Here is a 16,683-nt window from a genome sequence, read left to right on the forward strand (position 1 = left end):
CAGGCCCGCTCTGCCCTCTCGCTCCAAGAGCCACCCTCCCGGGCCCAGTGTGACCATCACAGTTCCCGGTGGCTTTGGGGCCCGTGGTTAGGAGACCCTGAGCAGGTGCCTCCCCAGGACTCTGATGGGGGGAGCAGCTCCTCACAGGCAGAGTGCACATCGTGGGGATGCTTGGCCACGGGCACCCTTGGGTTTGGGCCGCTGAGAGAAGGCCTGCCATCCCCCAGCTCAGGAGCCCTCGAGGGGCTGCTGGCGGCACTGGCAGGGGGGCAAACGCTTCATCTGAGACACTGCAGGTGTCAGCACTCTGTGGAGAGGCTGGACACCTTGGGGCTGCAGAGGGCTGGTGTCTGCAGGCGTGCACGGAGGCTGGGGCATCCCAGGGAGGCTGGAGAAGCCGAGCTGGCGGGGCTCAGGCAGTGGAGGATCGGCCTGGCCTTAGAGGACCAGCCACGCTGCATTCACAGCTGCTCCTTGTCAAGGGGGGCGGCTTCCTGCCACTCCCAGCCAGCCCACCAAGGCACAGCGCCCAGGCCGGCCTCCAGCCGCACACCCACCAGGCCGTCCAGGCGCCCCTGGCTTCCTGCTCCCAAGTGCCTGCAGGTCCACCCTGGTCCCCGCAGGAATCCCATTGTCTTTGCATGCTGCCCATGGCCTTCCTGTCTTGAGCCTGCAGACACTCATGGCCGCCCCGTGACTCTCTGCCCTTCTCCTCTCTTCCGAGCTGGACACTTGCCTTATCCAAGCCTGAGCAACGGGGGGGTCCAACTAAGGGCCAAACCAAGGCCTGGGGCTGGTGTGTCCAGCGGTCCCCCTGGTGTGGGTGTTAGAGGCACTGACGGCCGACACCAATCCTGCTTCCCTGAAGTCATTTCCAGTTGAGGGCAACTGGGTGCCTTTCCTCAGTGGCCCAGAGGCTATAGTCCCCAGGCCCTGGCAAGGGGCAAGCCTGACATGGGGGCGTGCCACCCTGGGCCAGCTCAGAGAGCTACGCGGTGTTCTCTGCCGCTCTGACACCCAGTCATCTCACACCGCGTTGCATCCTTTCCAGGGGCCGTGCAGCCACCGAGAGCACCTGGGTCAGGTATGGTCACTCTGCGTGTGTGAAGCGGAGAGCCCACCTTAAGCACAGAGCAGGTGTCCAGGAAGAGGCCTGTCTGACTAAGGGTAACGAGGCTGTGGAGGTCCTCCAGCTTTGCCTCTCTGTCCCATATAGGCCCGAGTCACCTGTGCCCTCCACTGCGGTCACTGGGGTAATCGGGGACAGGCCCACGCCAAGCCCACAGGGCCTCCAACATCACATGCGCAGGACATGTGGGTCAGCAGCACTCACCTCCGACGTCCCACTTCCCCTTGGGACGGCTGAGGTTTCCAGCCTGACGCCAAGGCTGGGCACGGCTTCCCCCCCAGGGCCCGCTGTGGCCACCAGCAGTGAATTCCCGGCAGAGCGTTTCCTGCCCTGCAGCACAGGCGAGCATTCCTCCTGCCCACACGGGGAGTCTGTCAGCCTGTCACTGGCACAGACTCCAGATGCCAGGGTGCCTAGTCGCTCTGCCATCCCACGCAGGCTGGGCCCCTCTCAGCAGCAGGCCCCTGACGGAGCGCCCACCTTCCCGGGGAATCTGTGCGGCTCTTCTTGTGACCTCTCTGTGGCACAACTCAAAGCCTGCTTGTGCCACACAGTGTGCTTGCTGTGTTAACTGAGCGCAGCATCTCCAAGTGTTTCTGAGCCACTCACATAGCTGTTTTTGGCAGGGTGCCACGGGCAAGGGGGTCCGGGTCAGCCGTGGGGCCACTGAGCCGTCCCCATCTCTGTGCACACAGCACAGCCTATCGCGGGCGACACACTGGGACCAAGGGCCGGGGAGGTGAGGTCAATCAAGCCCAGCTCCAGGAATAGAGATGAAGGGGGCCTGCTGCCTGGACCCCACGGTGGGAGGTGGGCAGGTGGCATGAGGCTCTGCCACAGCTCATTTCAGAAGCACATGCCTGCACATTTGACACAGGGCTGGTCAACTTCATCTGGAATTGGCCTAGAATGCCTGACCACCCCCTCTTAAAAAACCCTCCGGGTCCCAGGACGAGGGTCCGACAACAACTTCTGAGGATGGGATTGTCGTGGGAGTCCCACGCCACACCCACCACCGCTTCCTTTTACCACCCGGCTGGGAAGTTTCTCTGTAGGACAGGAGGACAAAGGCCTACATCTGTCAGGCCCTCAGCAGGTGCCCAGAAGCGTGCAGAATCTTAAAGCGTTGACAAAGACCCAGCTTCTCAGGCCCCTGGGCACCCAGTTAACCACCCCACACTGTGCCCAGGGAGGGCTTCGGGGCAGAGCGTGCCGGGGCAGGGCTCCAGGGGGGCGCGGCTGCCCAGGAACAAAGGGGTTTATCTGGGCCTGGGTGGCCGTGGTCCTGGGATGTGAAGCACCCGCTGGCAGCCAGTTGGATGCCTTTCTCAGCTGTCCTCCTCTCCTTGTTCCCCCCGGGGCACAGGGGCAAAGGCAGTAACAAGCTGCCTCCTGGATGCCCCCCAGTGCAGAGCTGTCCTGCTGACCCGAGCAGAGGGCGAAGGGACCCTCTCCCGGGGTGGGGCTGGGCCAGGGGCTCATCGAGACAGCCTGGGCCACGTGGAGGAACCCCGCCCAGATCCTCCGCTGGGGCGCAGGGCCATAGCCGGCTCACCCGGCTGGATGTGGCTAAGACAAGCTGGGAGGTGATGGGGGGGCTGTTTTAATTTAAAATGTGGGCGCCAACACATTCGGCAGCCTGTTCCTAGAAAGGAGCCCTGGAAGCGTGTGGGGGTGGCACTGAGGCCGGGGGCATGTCTTCCAGCATGGTGGGTGGGCGGCCGATCGTCCCGTCAGCCCTCACGGGACAGCGGCGTGTCTGCAGCACCTCGGGCCTCGCTTACCAAATGTCCTTGCGCCCAGGCAGCCTCTGAGGTGCAGACAGTGCCCAGGTCATGTTCCCAGGTGGACGCCTGTCCACAGGGAGTGTCCTGGTGGGCCAGAGTCCGGGCACGGGGCAGCCTCCTAGCACCCTGGCAACCGCGTGTAAGGCATTTGGCGTGACAGCACTAGGTTTGCCCTCAGACACCAGCTTGAGGGACGGCCCCGGCCCCCGACCCCCCAGGGTGCCCGGCACAAGGACAGAAAGCCTTGTCCCATCGACAGGGCAGCTCTGCTATTGACTGAAGGCATCTGACATCGTGACGTCTCTCGCAGGACCCAAGGGCCCAGGATTCTGAAGCCCTCTTTGAGCAAACCTGGTGATTTCAAATAAAGCGTTGGAGGAAGCTGGTCCCTCCCCTCATAGCAATGAGCATGTCCAGACTCCCCCCACCACAGCCTCGGGGAGACGCTGTGTGGACCACACACTTAACTACGGGACACACGGGACCTTTATGATCTCAGGAAAGGAAGACTCACGAACCCAAAACTAAAACGATGTAATAAGTTTGAATACATAGAAAAGAAATTGTTTCAGCAAGTTAACAAGAAAGCTGCTAAAGCACAGCCAGGACTCGAAGCTGGGATGCTCTTGCTGGCCCACGGCCTCAGCGGGGCACGGCTGACCCCTGGGGGTGGCGAGGCTGGCTCCTGGCCGCCCTGACGCGTAGGCCTGGGTTCTGGCTCCAAGTTAACCGGCTCCTCTGCACCCACTACTGTGAGGCTGCCCAGGGGCCGGGGGGAGCCTGGTCACGGCAGAACTGCTGTGTTAAACGGACCCTGTCCTTGGCACATCTGGGCAGGGTCTGGGGTCCGTGATGCAGCAGAGCCCCGGCCGGCTCTGGGTCCTCCCTGCCTTCCTACCACCCCTGAGATCTGGCTGCGTGCGGGGAGTGCCCTGGCTGTGCACAGGGCCTGGTGCCCTCAGGGGCAGTGGCCACACTGAGAAGGCCTCAGACCAGCGCCAGGCCCCGGGCCAGGCTCGGCTATGGGGTTGTGCTGCTCTGTGTGTGGGTAACTCAGGCAACAGGACACCAGAAGTGGCAGCTTTTCCACATGGTCACTAAACACGACATTAATGACAACAAAAAAGATGAATGATGAGCTGAGGCACAATTTTTCTATCTTGAGAACAAATGGCTAATTTGCAAATCTAATCAACAGCTCCTTCAAATTGAGAAAAATAGGCAAATATGAATAAATTGTGCACAGAAGGAAATCAAAGATTCTTAAACATGGAGCTCAACTTCATCATTAGTAAGAAAAACATGAACGGAAATGATGGGGTGTCACTTTTCACCATTTATACTGGAAAAGACCGAAAAGCTGAGAGACCACTAGGCTGGCGCAGGGCAGGGGCACCTGCTGGGGCGCTGCGGCTGGGCCTGTGTCAAATAGGTGGTGCTCGTGTGGCCCCACAGCTCCATTCCTAGAGGCTCATGCTGCAGGAGACACACAGATACACAGATACTGCCTGGTTTGGTTTGCAATAATAAAAACTGGAAATAGCCTAGAAGTCTGCCAATGTACATTGATTAAACGAATCATGCTGCCAACCCTCTCTCCTGTGCGTCCTGGTGTGGAAGTATCCACGATATACACAGTAGCCTGCGTTATATTTTTACAGGTCTAAGAATATCTTACTCCTGGGAAAGAGAACTTAACTGGCTGACTAGGAGTCAGGGCAGGGACCTGCTTTCTCTCCACCCCTGTGAAGGTTAAAATTTCATACCACGTGAATTTCTCTCCTATTTGAAAAACTCAACCTTCCTTGCTTAATAAAGAAATTTCATTGGAGGGGGGCAGGTCTCAGCAGGTGCCGTGGCTCCTGAAGACAATGGAAATACTCAAGACAAGCCTGAAGTCACCCAAACTCAGAGGGCTTGGAGGAGACAGGGAGGAGACACTTACTTTGAACGCATGTAACGAAAGCGGGATTTTTTGTGTACGGAGAACCGTATTTACTCATGCACTCTGCAAGAGAGAAACAGACAGCGGTTACCTTCAGACCCAGGAGCTGGAACAGAACTTAGCACTAGGACTGGTCTCTCAGACACTCATGGGAAAGCAGCCTATTTACTATGGTGCCACCGTCCCCCAGCAATAACGTATCTGAGCTTTTGAGAATAGAGATCATTTTAACACTGACATACAAGAAAATGCCTTCAGAAAATGGCAGAGCTGTGCATCCAGAGGGTGTCACAGCACATTGCCGCGGCCTGGCTGGGGACTTGCTGTGCCGCTGATAACGTTCAGGAGGCTGTCTGACCATGGCTGGAGCCGAGCTGGCCTCCTCTGGAAACCCTGCACTTAATCTGAAAGTCGGTCTGTTTTGAAGAAAGCCCTCCAAGCTGTCCTGAACGTTGGACGCTCTCCTTGGGAGCTGGTGGGGGTCTCAGCTGCTGGGCACATGTACTCCGGGGCCAAGTGGGTGCTGAGCCCTCTGTCTTTCCCTGCAATGGGTGCCTGCCAGGAGACCAGCACAGCCAGGCCAGTCCCTGAGGGACCGACACCAGTGACGGCTCTGCTCCTTGGCCAGGGTGTCTTTGCACATTCCTGTCATTCAGATTAAACAAAAACATTTTTAATGCTCTCAGTTTTAATTTGTATCATGGTAAACTCAATAAACACAGCTCTTTGGGTCCTTCATTTCTGATGTGCAGGGTCCCAAGACCAGAGTCTGAGACATTTCCAGATAATGTGCTCAGCCTGGAATCAGAGCAGAGAAGGGGTTTGCAAATGGCTGCGACCGAGGTCACCATGGCCGTCACAGCGTAAAAGTCCCGAACGAGCGTTTGACCTGTGGCTCGGAGAGACCGTACGCACGTGGCCCGCTGCCTTCCTCCAGGAGCAGCGTGCGAGGGAGTGTTGGCTGCCTGCTCCTGCGGCGCCTGACACCTCACCAGCCAGGGAAGCAGTGCCTTACTTAAACTTACCTAAGTATCGAGGGTAAAAATAGTCCTGCGGAGAGAGAAAGAAACGCGCCGGTTACTGCGGTGGGGCCCCGAGGCCACAGCTTCCCCGGCCCGGCCTTTGCTCCCTTTGGGTGGAAAGAACTTGGAGGCAGGTCTGAGGGGGCAGAGATTCCCCAGAGCTGACTCAGCGACGGTGGGGCCAGGACCGCCCAGAAAGCCCTTTTCTGCCTAAAGACCACCAAGTGAAGAGAAGGCAAGGGGCGGGGACGGGTAGGGGGCCAGCACCGGGCCAGGGGACTGCCTGGGTGGCTGAGATGCGGCTTCTGCAGAACGGCGGTCTGCAGGGCCACCAAGGCCGTCAGGCACTCTGGGGCCAGGACGGTGGGGGCAGGCGGGCAGGCACTCAGGGCCTTGGAGAAGGGGGAGAGGAGCCACATGTCAAGCCGGCTCAGGCCTCGTCCACACTGGGTCCTCGGAACCGCAGAGGCCTGTGTGCACACCAGCACGTGGGCACCGATTTGCACACACTGTGTTTGTAAAATCAGGGGGCTGGATGAGGACTGGAGGCCACAAGTGGGTTCCCACCTCTGAGTACAGGGGGACGTGCTGCAGAGATCTGCCCCATCTCTGCCCCAGGAACTGGGGTTCTGCAGGGCCCTTGGCTGCCACAGACGCCAGGCCAGTGGGCTGGTTAAAGCAGCCCACCATTGTCCAATCTGACCTCCTGCTTAGGTCCGATGGAGCAGCTAAGCCCCAAACACTCCCTGAGGGAACGGAGGGGCTGAGTAACTGGGGCCGCCAGCTGTGCTGAGTGTCGGCTGCACACTGTGCAATCCCGTGTGCTCAGATCCCGTGTGCTCACGTGGTTCTGCTCAGTCCCCGCAGCCACCGCCAAGGAAGGCCTTTTAGGTTAACCCCATTACCACAGAATTGTGGAGTCTGGCAAGATCCGGAAGCCTGGTAGCCAGGGAGGGCCCCCGAGGGCACGCTGAGACCTGGAGGCAGCGGCCAGCGCAGCCGAGCGACAGCAGAGGTGCTCCCGACACCCATGCTGTGGCGCCACACCTCCGCGTGACCGCCGCCTGCATGGGCTGGCTGGTACCTGTGGCCCCTTCCCTGCACGCTTGGCCAGAGGACACCCACCCCCACAGAGGTGGGACACTTGCTGAGATGCACTAAGATGCGTTTTTAGAAGGTGATGTTCCAGCAAAGATCTAACTTTTTAAAAAGTTGGTATCTCAGCTGTGTGGCAGTTGAGGTGGCACTGCAGATGTGACAGAGGCCCGGTCTGGGAGTCGGGGGGCTGCCCCTCCTTGCTGGCACTCAGGGGCCCTCGAGTGTCTGGTCTGCTTCTTCCTTTTGCTTTCAGGCACAGACGGGCCAACTCTGAGAACAGGAGAGGCGGGGGAGGCGGCCTGTGCTCTGGGCATCCCTCGCGGCAGAAGGTGGGGCTAGTGCAAGCCGGGGGTGACATCCTCCTGCTTTAGAGGAGAAAAGGCCACGGGACTTTGTCACAAAAGGAAGGGCTTTGGTTCTGAAATGGAGGATTTAGGATGGATGCGAAGTGTCCATTCAAATTTAGAAAACCAAGAGTTGTAGGAAGAAAGGATTGCAAACAATTGAGAACTTTGAATAAGGTACCCAACCGCATGTAAATGTTTCCATTACCACAACTTTCCAGAAAGGTGTATTAGATTTTTTCAAAAATTGAGGCTGGTTAGTAGTTATGTATAATGCTTTAATAATGAATTCTACTGTTGTGAAAACCACTGATAGAAAAACCATGTTCCTCTCCCCCAAGTTAACCACACCTATGGGAATTTTCACTTAGTTGGACAAAGCGCTGGATCTTAATTTGTAAAATAGGTAAGGACCTGGGAAAAAAAATCTAAACCAATGCTCTCGGCTTGTCTCTTTCTTGCTCTTACTAGCTCTCATAGTACTAAATGGTTCCTCAAGCTTAACTGCCATTTACCTAAATTCCCTTCTGCTGTTCACCCTAAGGGCCTTGCAGGCAGTGATGGAACTCAGGCGTGTAAGTCAACAACTAAGTTGTCGCCACTGCTGGGGGCACAGCCCACGAGGAGAGCAGTGCCTGTCCTGGGGGCACCTGTCCCCAGGGGGCTTAGGGTGCTGGTCTTGGCTGGGAGCCCGTCCCTATGGAATGGTCACCAGCAGATGCAGCCTTTGCTCTGATCCGTTCTCCTGCACTGCACTCTGATCTGGGCCCCCTTCCTCACCAGCTGCCCACCCAGCCCACTGCTCTGGAGCCCCAAACAGGGTCACCCTGTGGGGCTCTTTCCTGGGCCTCCCCTGGCTTGGGGAGCATTTGGGTGATCTCATTATTAAGCTCTACTTCTTCCAAAAATGGTCAGAAACAACAGGAGCCAAGTCTGTCCAAATGTACATTATCAAGATGGAAACATCATCTGGGCTCAGAGTGTGAGTGGACTCCAAGTGCCATGTGCAGTTGGGAAGGTTCCCGAACCAGGCAACTGATGTCACTAAATGCCTTTGTGCTCAAACTACGTTAACGCTGAGTAATGTCCCTGCAGGGCCAGGGAGACCTAGGGAATCAAATCAGCTTCCCACCTCGATGCTGCCATTCACTGTTTACACGGCATCCTGGGTTCCTGCTCTGGGTGCTTGAATGGATTTGTTTGCACTACCAGCACTGGGTTAATGAACATGGACACTGCTTGGCAGACATGCTGAGGCCAGTTGTGCATACATGTTTTTGGTGTGGCATATCTAGGACTTTTATCTTGCGTTTACAAAATGTAACAGGGACTCATACATGACAAATGGTTATCTTTCAAATTTATTACTTCTGTTAATAAATAACTGCCTAAAATTTTGTCTCCAAGAATATTTTTATTATTTGACAAAGCAGGCTGAGCCTTGGCTCTCACAATAACTTTGCTTGTTGGGAAGTATATAGGACATTTTCCATGGAAAGCAGCTGAAACAATTTACTGACCTTTTGGCCTCAGTGTGGTCTTACTGACAAGCCTGACTTCTGAGGCAGAAATTGGGCAGAGCCGTGTCAGTTTGGAATTCCAGTACCACGGCTTTTACTCACTAAGAACCCGAGGGTGAAGCTGCCGCCTCCTGGAGAGCCCCACAGACAGGCACGCACAGGCCCCCTCATCTGACTCATGGGCCACTAAGGGCCCCTAACCTGGCGTTGGACTACTTAGCTCCATGCATTTTTTCCGAGGACCGTTCATACAAAATCCACCTTTCGTTTCTTTCTACCAAATTCATTTCCTAAGATTCTCCAAGCGGGTGCCTCCTTAAGCATTCCACAAGACCCAGGGAAGCGCTCCAGCTGGAACAAATTCCTGGGCATTCCTGCAGAGGTGCAGGCTGGGAGGGCCCGGGTCTGGCCCAGGCCGGCTGCAGCACAGCATGACCAGGGCAGGGTGCCTGCCGCAGCCCCACCCCGCTCTACGCCCCCAGGCACAGTGTAGCAGGGACTGGCTTGGCTCCAGGCCTCTGGCAGGCCAGATCCTTTCTGTGGCCACTTTAGGGAACAGTTCCAGCCACGTGAGTGCACACGTGCTCTTCTGGAGGCTCAGGGCCCTGGTCCCTCCCTAAGTGCTCTGCCCACGCTCTGTACCTGACCATCGCATCACCTGCTTCTCACCCACCCTGGGCAGTGATTCCAGAGCACAGCGATTGCAGGAGGCCTGAGTGTCCCTCCACAGCCCAACCCCCGACGCCAAGCTGCTGCGCCTGCATGAGACCCAGCACGGGGCACGCACGTGGGAAGCAGGGGAGGGCTGGGGCACAAGGTGGGGCACAGGCTGTTGAGTTGAAAAGGCCCGTGTGCAAGGTGAGTTGTGCAATTGTCTGATGAGGCTAAGAGCAGTACTGGTCGCCAGAAGTGAAAACATTCACAGGAATTAGCCTCGTAGAACCGGTTTGCTCCCACACACACAGACTCATCGCTGCCCGGCTGCCCCAGTTCTCCCTGCATCCTTAGGCACAGAACGCTGGCCCTTAGAGTTGCAGACACCCAGGCACAAGATTATACTTCCCAGCCTCCCTTGCAACTAAGGGGGGTCATGTGACTGAATCTGGCCAATGAGACACAAGGCAGATTGGAACTGAGGAAAGAGAGTTGGGAGGACCTTGATTCTACACCTTCCTTGCTGGAATGCAAATGTGATGGCTGGTGTTCTAGCATCTTGTCTGGTATGTGAGGCGGCCTTGAAGACAGGCCATACCCCAGTGCTAAGGAGACAAATAAGTAATGTGAGTCCCTGGCACGATTGACCAGCCCTAGTCAGCCTGCCTCCCAGAGAAAATTTTTACACCAGAGAAAATTAAACTTCTCTTTTAAAACCCTGTTTGCATTTTTCAACTTTATGCAGTCAAAAATACCAGGCTAGATGAATTTGATTAATTAGTGTAACAGATTTGTAATTACCTGCAAAGTAAAATTATAAATCTACCAAATGTCAGGATTTCATTAGTCAGTGAGAATGTTTTAGGCCACATCCGTGGCAAAGGCATTGACAAACGGGTTTAGGTCAGTTAACAGTGACAAAGAATTCCACAAGTGCCACAGAAGCACGGAACTACCGCTTCAAAGGCAGCAACCTGATCACCTAGGGACTAGGAAAGCCTCTGGGCAGATGGGTGACATTGGCAGACATTTTTGCAAAAATATCTCCATTTATGGTGGAAGAATGTTGGCTTTCTAAAAATCATTACTGTTTTGGAAAAACTATGCTCCAGACCTTCCCCAATTCTTAATTCAATCTTTCTTTGTTCTAAAACTTTAGTGCCTAATTGCATTTTTAATCCAAATTTTATAAAGCCTGAGATGGAACAGGTTTGTTTTCATAATTTAGTTTCATTAGTCAAGATTAATTTTTAAACTACCATGTGATTTGATCTGTTTTCAGTGGATTCCCTGTAAAAGGCCTCTTCCTGGACTAGTGTGCCCTCCTGGCAGAGGTCTGCCGGGGCCGCTGGGCGCTCATGGCACCGTCAACAGCGCGGGGCTCAGCAAATATCTTTCTTCTTACGCTGCTCACTGGAGTGGATGGGATGTGCTTGCAGGTAGGAGAGGAAAAGAACTCAGGAAACACTGAGCCCCCACTCCACAGGGGTGGGGTGGCGCACCCGCCCTGCTTGGCTGGCCATGTTCTCTCAGGGAAATGAGATTTCCATAGGTCCATCCACAGAGCTCTGTTCAACCTGGTGTTAATGCATGGAGGGATTCCTAGGTGCCCAGCCCTTCGTACACCCTGTCTGGCACAAATCAGTCCCCAAAGGCGTCCAGGTCCCATTGCCCAGAACCTGTCCATACATGGGCTACACAGCAAAGGGCATTCAAAATGCTGCCTGCTGTCCTGAGGGGGGGAGAGCATGTGCCCACAGGGCCTCTGGTGTGAAGGAGAGACCCGTGTGCCCCCAGGGCCTCTGGTGTGGAGAGGAATGGCAGAGAACAAAACAACAGCTTGGCTTGGCCTGTGAGCTGGCTGGGCAGGTCGGGGTGCAGCAGACCCAGCGGCTGAGGCGGGAAGAGGCCCCTGAGCTCAGAGCTGGGAGAGGCCTGGGTGCCTCCACAGGCCCAACTGGTGCGTGGCTGCAGGGAAGGGACTGTGCTCGGCTGCTGGCCGTGTGGCCCGGAACAGCGGCCAGTTAGGGGCTGTGTGGACAGGATGGAAGGATGGCCACAGGCAGAGGCGATAACTGCAGGCGTTGGGACACAGCCACCATACAGGCAGTGATGAGAGCAGAGGGGACTCGGGGTCTTGACTCGAGAGGGGCTGTGCCAGCAGCGCTGAGCAAGAGGGAAGGAGGGAGGAAGCCAGTCTGCAGGTGGAGAGAGGTCGGACGGATGAGAAGGGAGGCGGGTCGTAGGGCAGGTGCCCCGACAGCCCACAGGCTCTGCCGGTCCCCACCCCCTCTCTGCCCAGAGTGCAGCCAGCCCATCTCGTCCTGCTGCCCATTCATGTTTCTTTGGGAAAAGCAAAACGTCTTTTCCCGTCATACAAAACAGCAAATTAAAATACTCGACAGAACATAGGATTAATGATTTGGTGGCTAAGATGGTGTGGGTACTGGGGCCACCTCCTGGACAACAGTGCCTTTCTGCAAGAGCCCGCGAGGTCCTGTAAGCACAGGTGTCCAAGCTAGTGGTACACGTGGGGCTTGGGGTCAGGAGTTCCCAGCACCCTCACAGTCCCTAAGTAGGTCCCCGGGCCTGTTCCACAAGGTGCCCGCCAAAGGAGGTGATGCCAGACCCTCCAACAGCATCTGTGGCAATGCAGCTGAAGTCTGGTCTGTTCTGGAAGGGAAGTTTGAGTGCGTTTTGGCGCCCAGATCTGAGCTAAACCAAGGTGTGTGTGCCTGAGCTTTTCTACACGTCTGGCATGGGATGGGCGTGGCATGTATCAGGAGTAACTCGGATGGCGTGGCTCCAGCCATCCACCGTGCAAACTCAGGCGATTCCTGCAGCACAAACAGCAGGTCTGTCTGAACTTGAGGGCGTTTGGTATGGAGCAAATGGGAGGCACAAACCTGCACGCCGGCCCCGACAACTGCCCACAGCCACCTCCTCGCACGTGCTTCCGTTTCGGTCTGGGGCGCGGCTCAGGGAGCCTGTGTCCACCCAGAGGGTCTCTGGGAGCTGCAGCTGGCGGTCCTCCCAGCGCCTGGAAAGCCCACCCACCTTGCTTGGGGCCCGTGTGGCTGGGGTGCAAGCCCGCCCCAGAGCTGGCCTTGGCCAGCAGTGCCATGCCACAGAGCACAGTGTACCAGGGGTTCCTCACAAAGCAGGGCTTAGCCTGCAGGTCGGGGGCAAAAGGGGAAAAAAAAACGTGTTTTATTATCAGAGGCACTAACATGGCAGGAAACACGTTTCACACGCAACTTGAAAGTCTGAGAAGACAAGTGCGTCGTTAGTGAGCGGGGCAGCCGCACACCTCTGCCTCTCCTGAGCGCTGTCCTCCCGCAGTCAGGTCGGACCTGCACCCTCATGGGGCAGCAGGGCGGGGCCCTTCTCTGTGTCCTCCACCCCCAGCCCTCTTCAATCACTGTCACGAAACTTTTAGGGACCTGCACTCTGTCAGGATCCATATTTACAGGGCACACATGCCAGCCTCATGGGGAGACCACATCACAGGGAGACCACCGCACGGTAATGTCCACTAAGAGGCATCAACAACTGGCCTCAAACCAGGAGCTACTGCACGGAGAAACAGCCCCCAACTTCGACCTGGAAGAACAAGGGGAAAAACGAAGCAGGAAGACATCCAGACACCTGCTGACATCTGCAGCAGCGATAGAGCAGAATGAGAGCCTGGGAGGTTTTGGGATGTCCTGGCCCTGGCCCCTCGGGACCTACAGAAACAGGCCACAGCATCAGCTTTTTCCAAGGCTGTTTCATTCCTGAATAACAAAGGCAGACGTTGAGTGTTTCACAAAATGTCCATAATTGGTTTTCCATTGAGCCCACCTCGAGGGTGAGGTGCCATTTATGGGGCCTGGCCTGTCATTACACCAGAGCTTGGTGCTAAGCCCCTCCGACTCCTGGGATCAAAACAGACACACAGGTGGGTGCACAGGCAACGCCAGGCGGCCTGGGGAAGGCAGGCGTGGGTGTGGGGGGAACCGCATACTGGCTCTGGTCTGACCAGCGCAGGCTGGGCGGTGCAGGGGCCAAGACGGGAGGAAGCACAACCCATCGGACAACAATTCAAGGCGTCCCACCCATGGCGGGCTTCCTCAAGGCCCCCTGTGGTTTGAGGCTGGGCCTGCACGGGGCAGGGGACCTGTGTCCCGTGTCACTGGACTCACAGCTGCAAATCAGAGTGTGGCTGTGCCCCTCTGAGCCTCCGCCCACCTGTGAGCATGTGTCTGGGCACGAGGGCCTGGCTTTCAAGGCAGGGATGCATGTGAGGAGCCGGTGGGCAGAGGCTGTCCTAGAAGTCCTGGCCAGGGGCCCCATGCTGCAGAGGTAAGTCACAGGGGTGACAAGGTCCCCCTCCTTCACCCTTCCCACCCTCCTGCTGAGACCCCTCTTCTGCCCCATGAGGCCCTTAGGCCACCCCGACAAGGGGTGACTTGAAGGAGGGGCTCTTACTTCTGTAGGGGATGCCCCTCTCAAAGCTGTTCCCAAAGAATCTGGGACTCAGGAAGACAGGGTCCTTGGAGGGCAGACAGTTCAGGACAAGGCCAGCAGGGTTCTGAAACTGACCCCCACCCCCACTGAGGGGGACCCAACCTCCACTGGGTCCCCCAAGCCTGAGGGGCCGGGGGTGGAGAAAGAGATGGAGGGGCAGAGACCAAGAGATGTAGAGAGACAGAGACAGACCGAGATGGAAATGGGCTGGGGCTTGAGCACCAGCTGTGGGCGGGCGCCAGGTGCCTCTGTTGTGATACCCTTGGGTACCTAGTAGCCAGGCTGCAAATATTGCTGTCTGTCTCTCAGACTGAACAGGTGGTGGGCTCAGAACCATGGCCGAGAATTACTTTCCTGCCAGCAGGTGCTGGGGGGGTGGTGGGAGCTACCTGGGCAGCCGTGGGCTATAAGTCATTTGCCTACAATCCTTTCTGGAAGCAAAGGGTGATTGCTGAGATGGTATCTGCATCTTTAAGGACACCTCTGAGGCTTTAAGGAGAGAGGTGTCTGCTGGGCTGGCCTGGGGTAAGCTTAGGGGAGACACCTGGGGCCGACCACCTGAGTTCCTCCGAGTGAGAAGGGGACCGAGGGTAAGGCCAGGGAGAGAGAAGGTGCAGTGGGACGCCAGGGGCCGGGAGGTGGGCCACAGTGGGTCAGCAGTGGCTGCAGTGGGTAGCCTGGGGCCACCTGGGGCCTGAACGAATGTGGGAGGACCACCTGCCCCCAGGAAGGATGCAGGTGGCAGATGCCCGGGGGCCAGGAAGCCCCTCCCTCCCTTCCTTCCCAGCACAGGTGCGTGGTAGCCCCAGGAGTCAGGAAGGAGCCCTGTGCTGACAGACTGTCCGAGCTAACAGGTGCCTTCCCTCCTAAAAAGGACTTTGGGTATGAAAGCTGGGGCTCCCCTACCACACAGTCATGCTCAGCCAGCGGCCCTCCCGATCCCAGGAGCAGGGTGCAGCTGAGCTGGCTCCAGGAGCTCAGGCCCACCAGCCGGGTGGCAGCCAGGCTCCCCCCTCCCCGGGCTTGCTCTACACCTGCTCCCAAGGCCTCGAATCCTCAGAGAGGCAGCAGCCTTCTCCTCCAGAGGCAGGGTCATACCCAGGCAGGTGACTGCCAGACACACAGAGGGCGGCCCGCTGCTTCCAGAGTCCTAACACGGTGGACAGCAAGATGGGACCAGCCTGACGATGGCCCTGGCTGGCGAGGACGGGCGCCCTGTAAGCGCCCTTGAGACGGCCGAGGATCGAGGCCCAGGAAGTGCTGACTCTGCCGGCGGCCTCGCATCATATCACCCATCAGAACTCTGGCCCTGCAGGCCCAGTGACGGTCACACGACCAGGCCCCGGGGGATTCCTGAACTAGGTTAACCGGAGCTCCTCACCCGGACCCACCAAGGAGCCTCATCCCACACAATAAAAAAAGCTGTATCTGAAGGCAAAGGATTATTGGTTGTAAACATGAGCAACAGACATTTGGGTCCAGAGGAACTAATGGTGACGTACTAAATGGTAATTTACTACGTCTTCTGAAGGTGCTGTTAACACTGGAGCACAGAGGCAGGGAAGGAACTGTGTTCGGAGGATCTCCACCCCCTTCGATCTTGAATCTCGCCAAAGAAAGGACAGGAATGGATGGGAAAACACAGACACGTGGTCTACCAGAGCAGCTGGGCTCAAACCACCCTCCCGACGGTAACCCTGACCTCTAACCTTGACCCATACCCTGACCCTAACCCGGCTCCGCCCAGCGTTCCACTGCCTCTTCAGAAGGAAAGCGGACCAAGGACCACAACCAGACACAGCGAACCGTTTGTACAAAGGTCTGCACAAGACGCACGGTGCAGTGTGAAGCGAAGGGCTTGCGATTCAACAAAGGGAAGACCCAGAAGCAGCCTCTCCGACGGAGGAAGCTGAAAAGGGCGATGTGATTACCCTTAGGGGGCGGGGACGGGAAATCATGGCCGGCTTTGATGTGAACAGGAGCTTATGAACGCCTGAAGGGGCTGTGAGGGGGCCGCCCTCCCCCGCGCCGACCGGGGGACTCACGGGGAGGGGAGCCGGGACACCCCAGGAAGTGCGGGGTGCCTGCGCAGAAACACACAGGAGACCAGTGGCCCCGGGGAGTCGGCAGCGCTTCCTCCTTCTTTGTAAATAAAGTTATAATAAAAACATAAAAGTAATTAAAATCAGAGAAGGGATTGATCTTGGGGCAGAGCAGCAGGGTGGTTAGGCAGCAAGGTAAAGCCAGGTCAGGGCCTGGCACTCTGGGCAACGGGCTGGGCGGTCAGGCGGGTGGGTGGTGGCCACGCTGCCCTCTCTTCTTGTCACCTGCAAGCCTCGTCTCACAGCCCACAAGTGCATGTTCTGGCCACAGGGCCGCGGGGTCTGGGAGCACTGCACCTGTCGTCCAGCCCTCGGCTGGCCAGGGACCCCGGGTGGCCAAGCGCCCAGCCCTGCTGCTGGACTTTCAGAAATCTGCAGGGCATGACTCACTGGGCATCCAGTTCCTCGGTAAACAACGGGAAAAGAGCGAGGCCAGAAAGGACCAGCAGACGGCTCCGCGCAGTGGGGCTGAAGCCTGCGGCCGACCTGGGTGCCCGCGAGAAAGAACCCTTTCGGAGCTCAGCCCGGCGGGCGTAGGCTGTGCCACAGGGAGCCACACGCAGGCCATCTTCC

General features: G+C 57.3%; 1 protein-coding gene across 2 annotated transcripts in view; it reads right to left on the bottom strand.

Moving 5' to 3' along the window:
* The window catches only part of GAS6 (growth arrest specific 6), a 34,763-nt gene that overhangs the window by 16,555 nt on the left and 1,525 nt on the right, over positions 1–16,683 (bottom strand). For both annotated transcript variants that reach the window (XM_036904821.2, XM_036904822.2), the window contains exons 3-4: positions 5,887–5,911; positions 4,862–4,924 (exon numbers count right to left, since the gene is read on the bottom strand). In XM_036904821.2, the coding sequence (XP_036760716.2) occupies positions 4,862–4,924; positions 5,887–5,911 (88 nt within the window). The remainder of the gene's footprint in view (positions 1–4,861; positions 4,925–5,886; positions 5,912–16,683) is intronic.

This window comes from Manis pentadactyla, chromosome 17, assembly GCF_030020395.1.
Source record: "Manis pentadactyla isolate mManPen7 chromosome 17, mManPen7.hap1, whole genome shotgun sequence".
NCBI classification, from domain to species: domain Eukaryota; kingdom Metazoa; phylum Chordata; class Mammalia; order Pholidota; family Manidae; genus Manis; species Manis pentadactyla.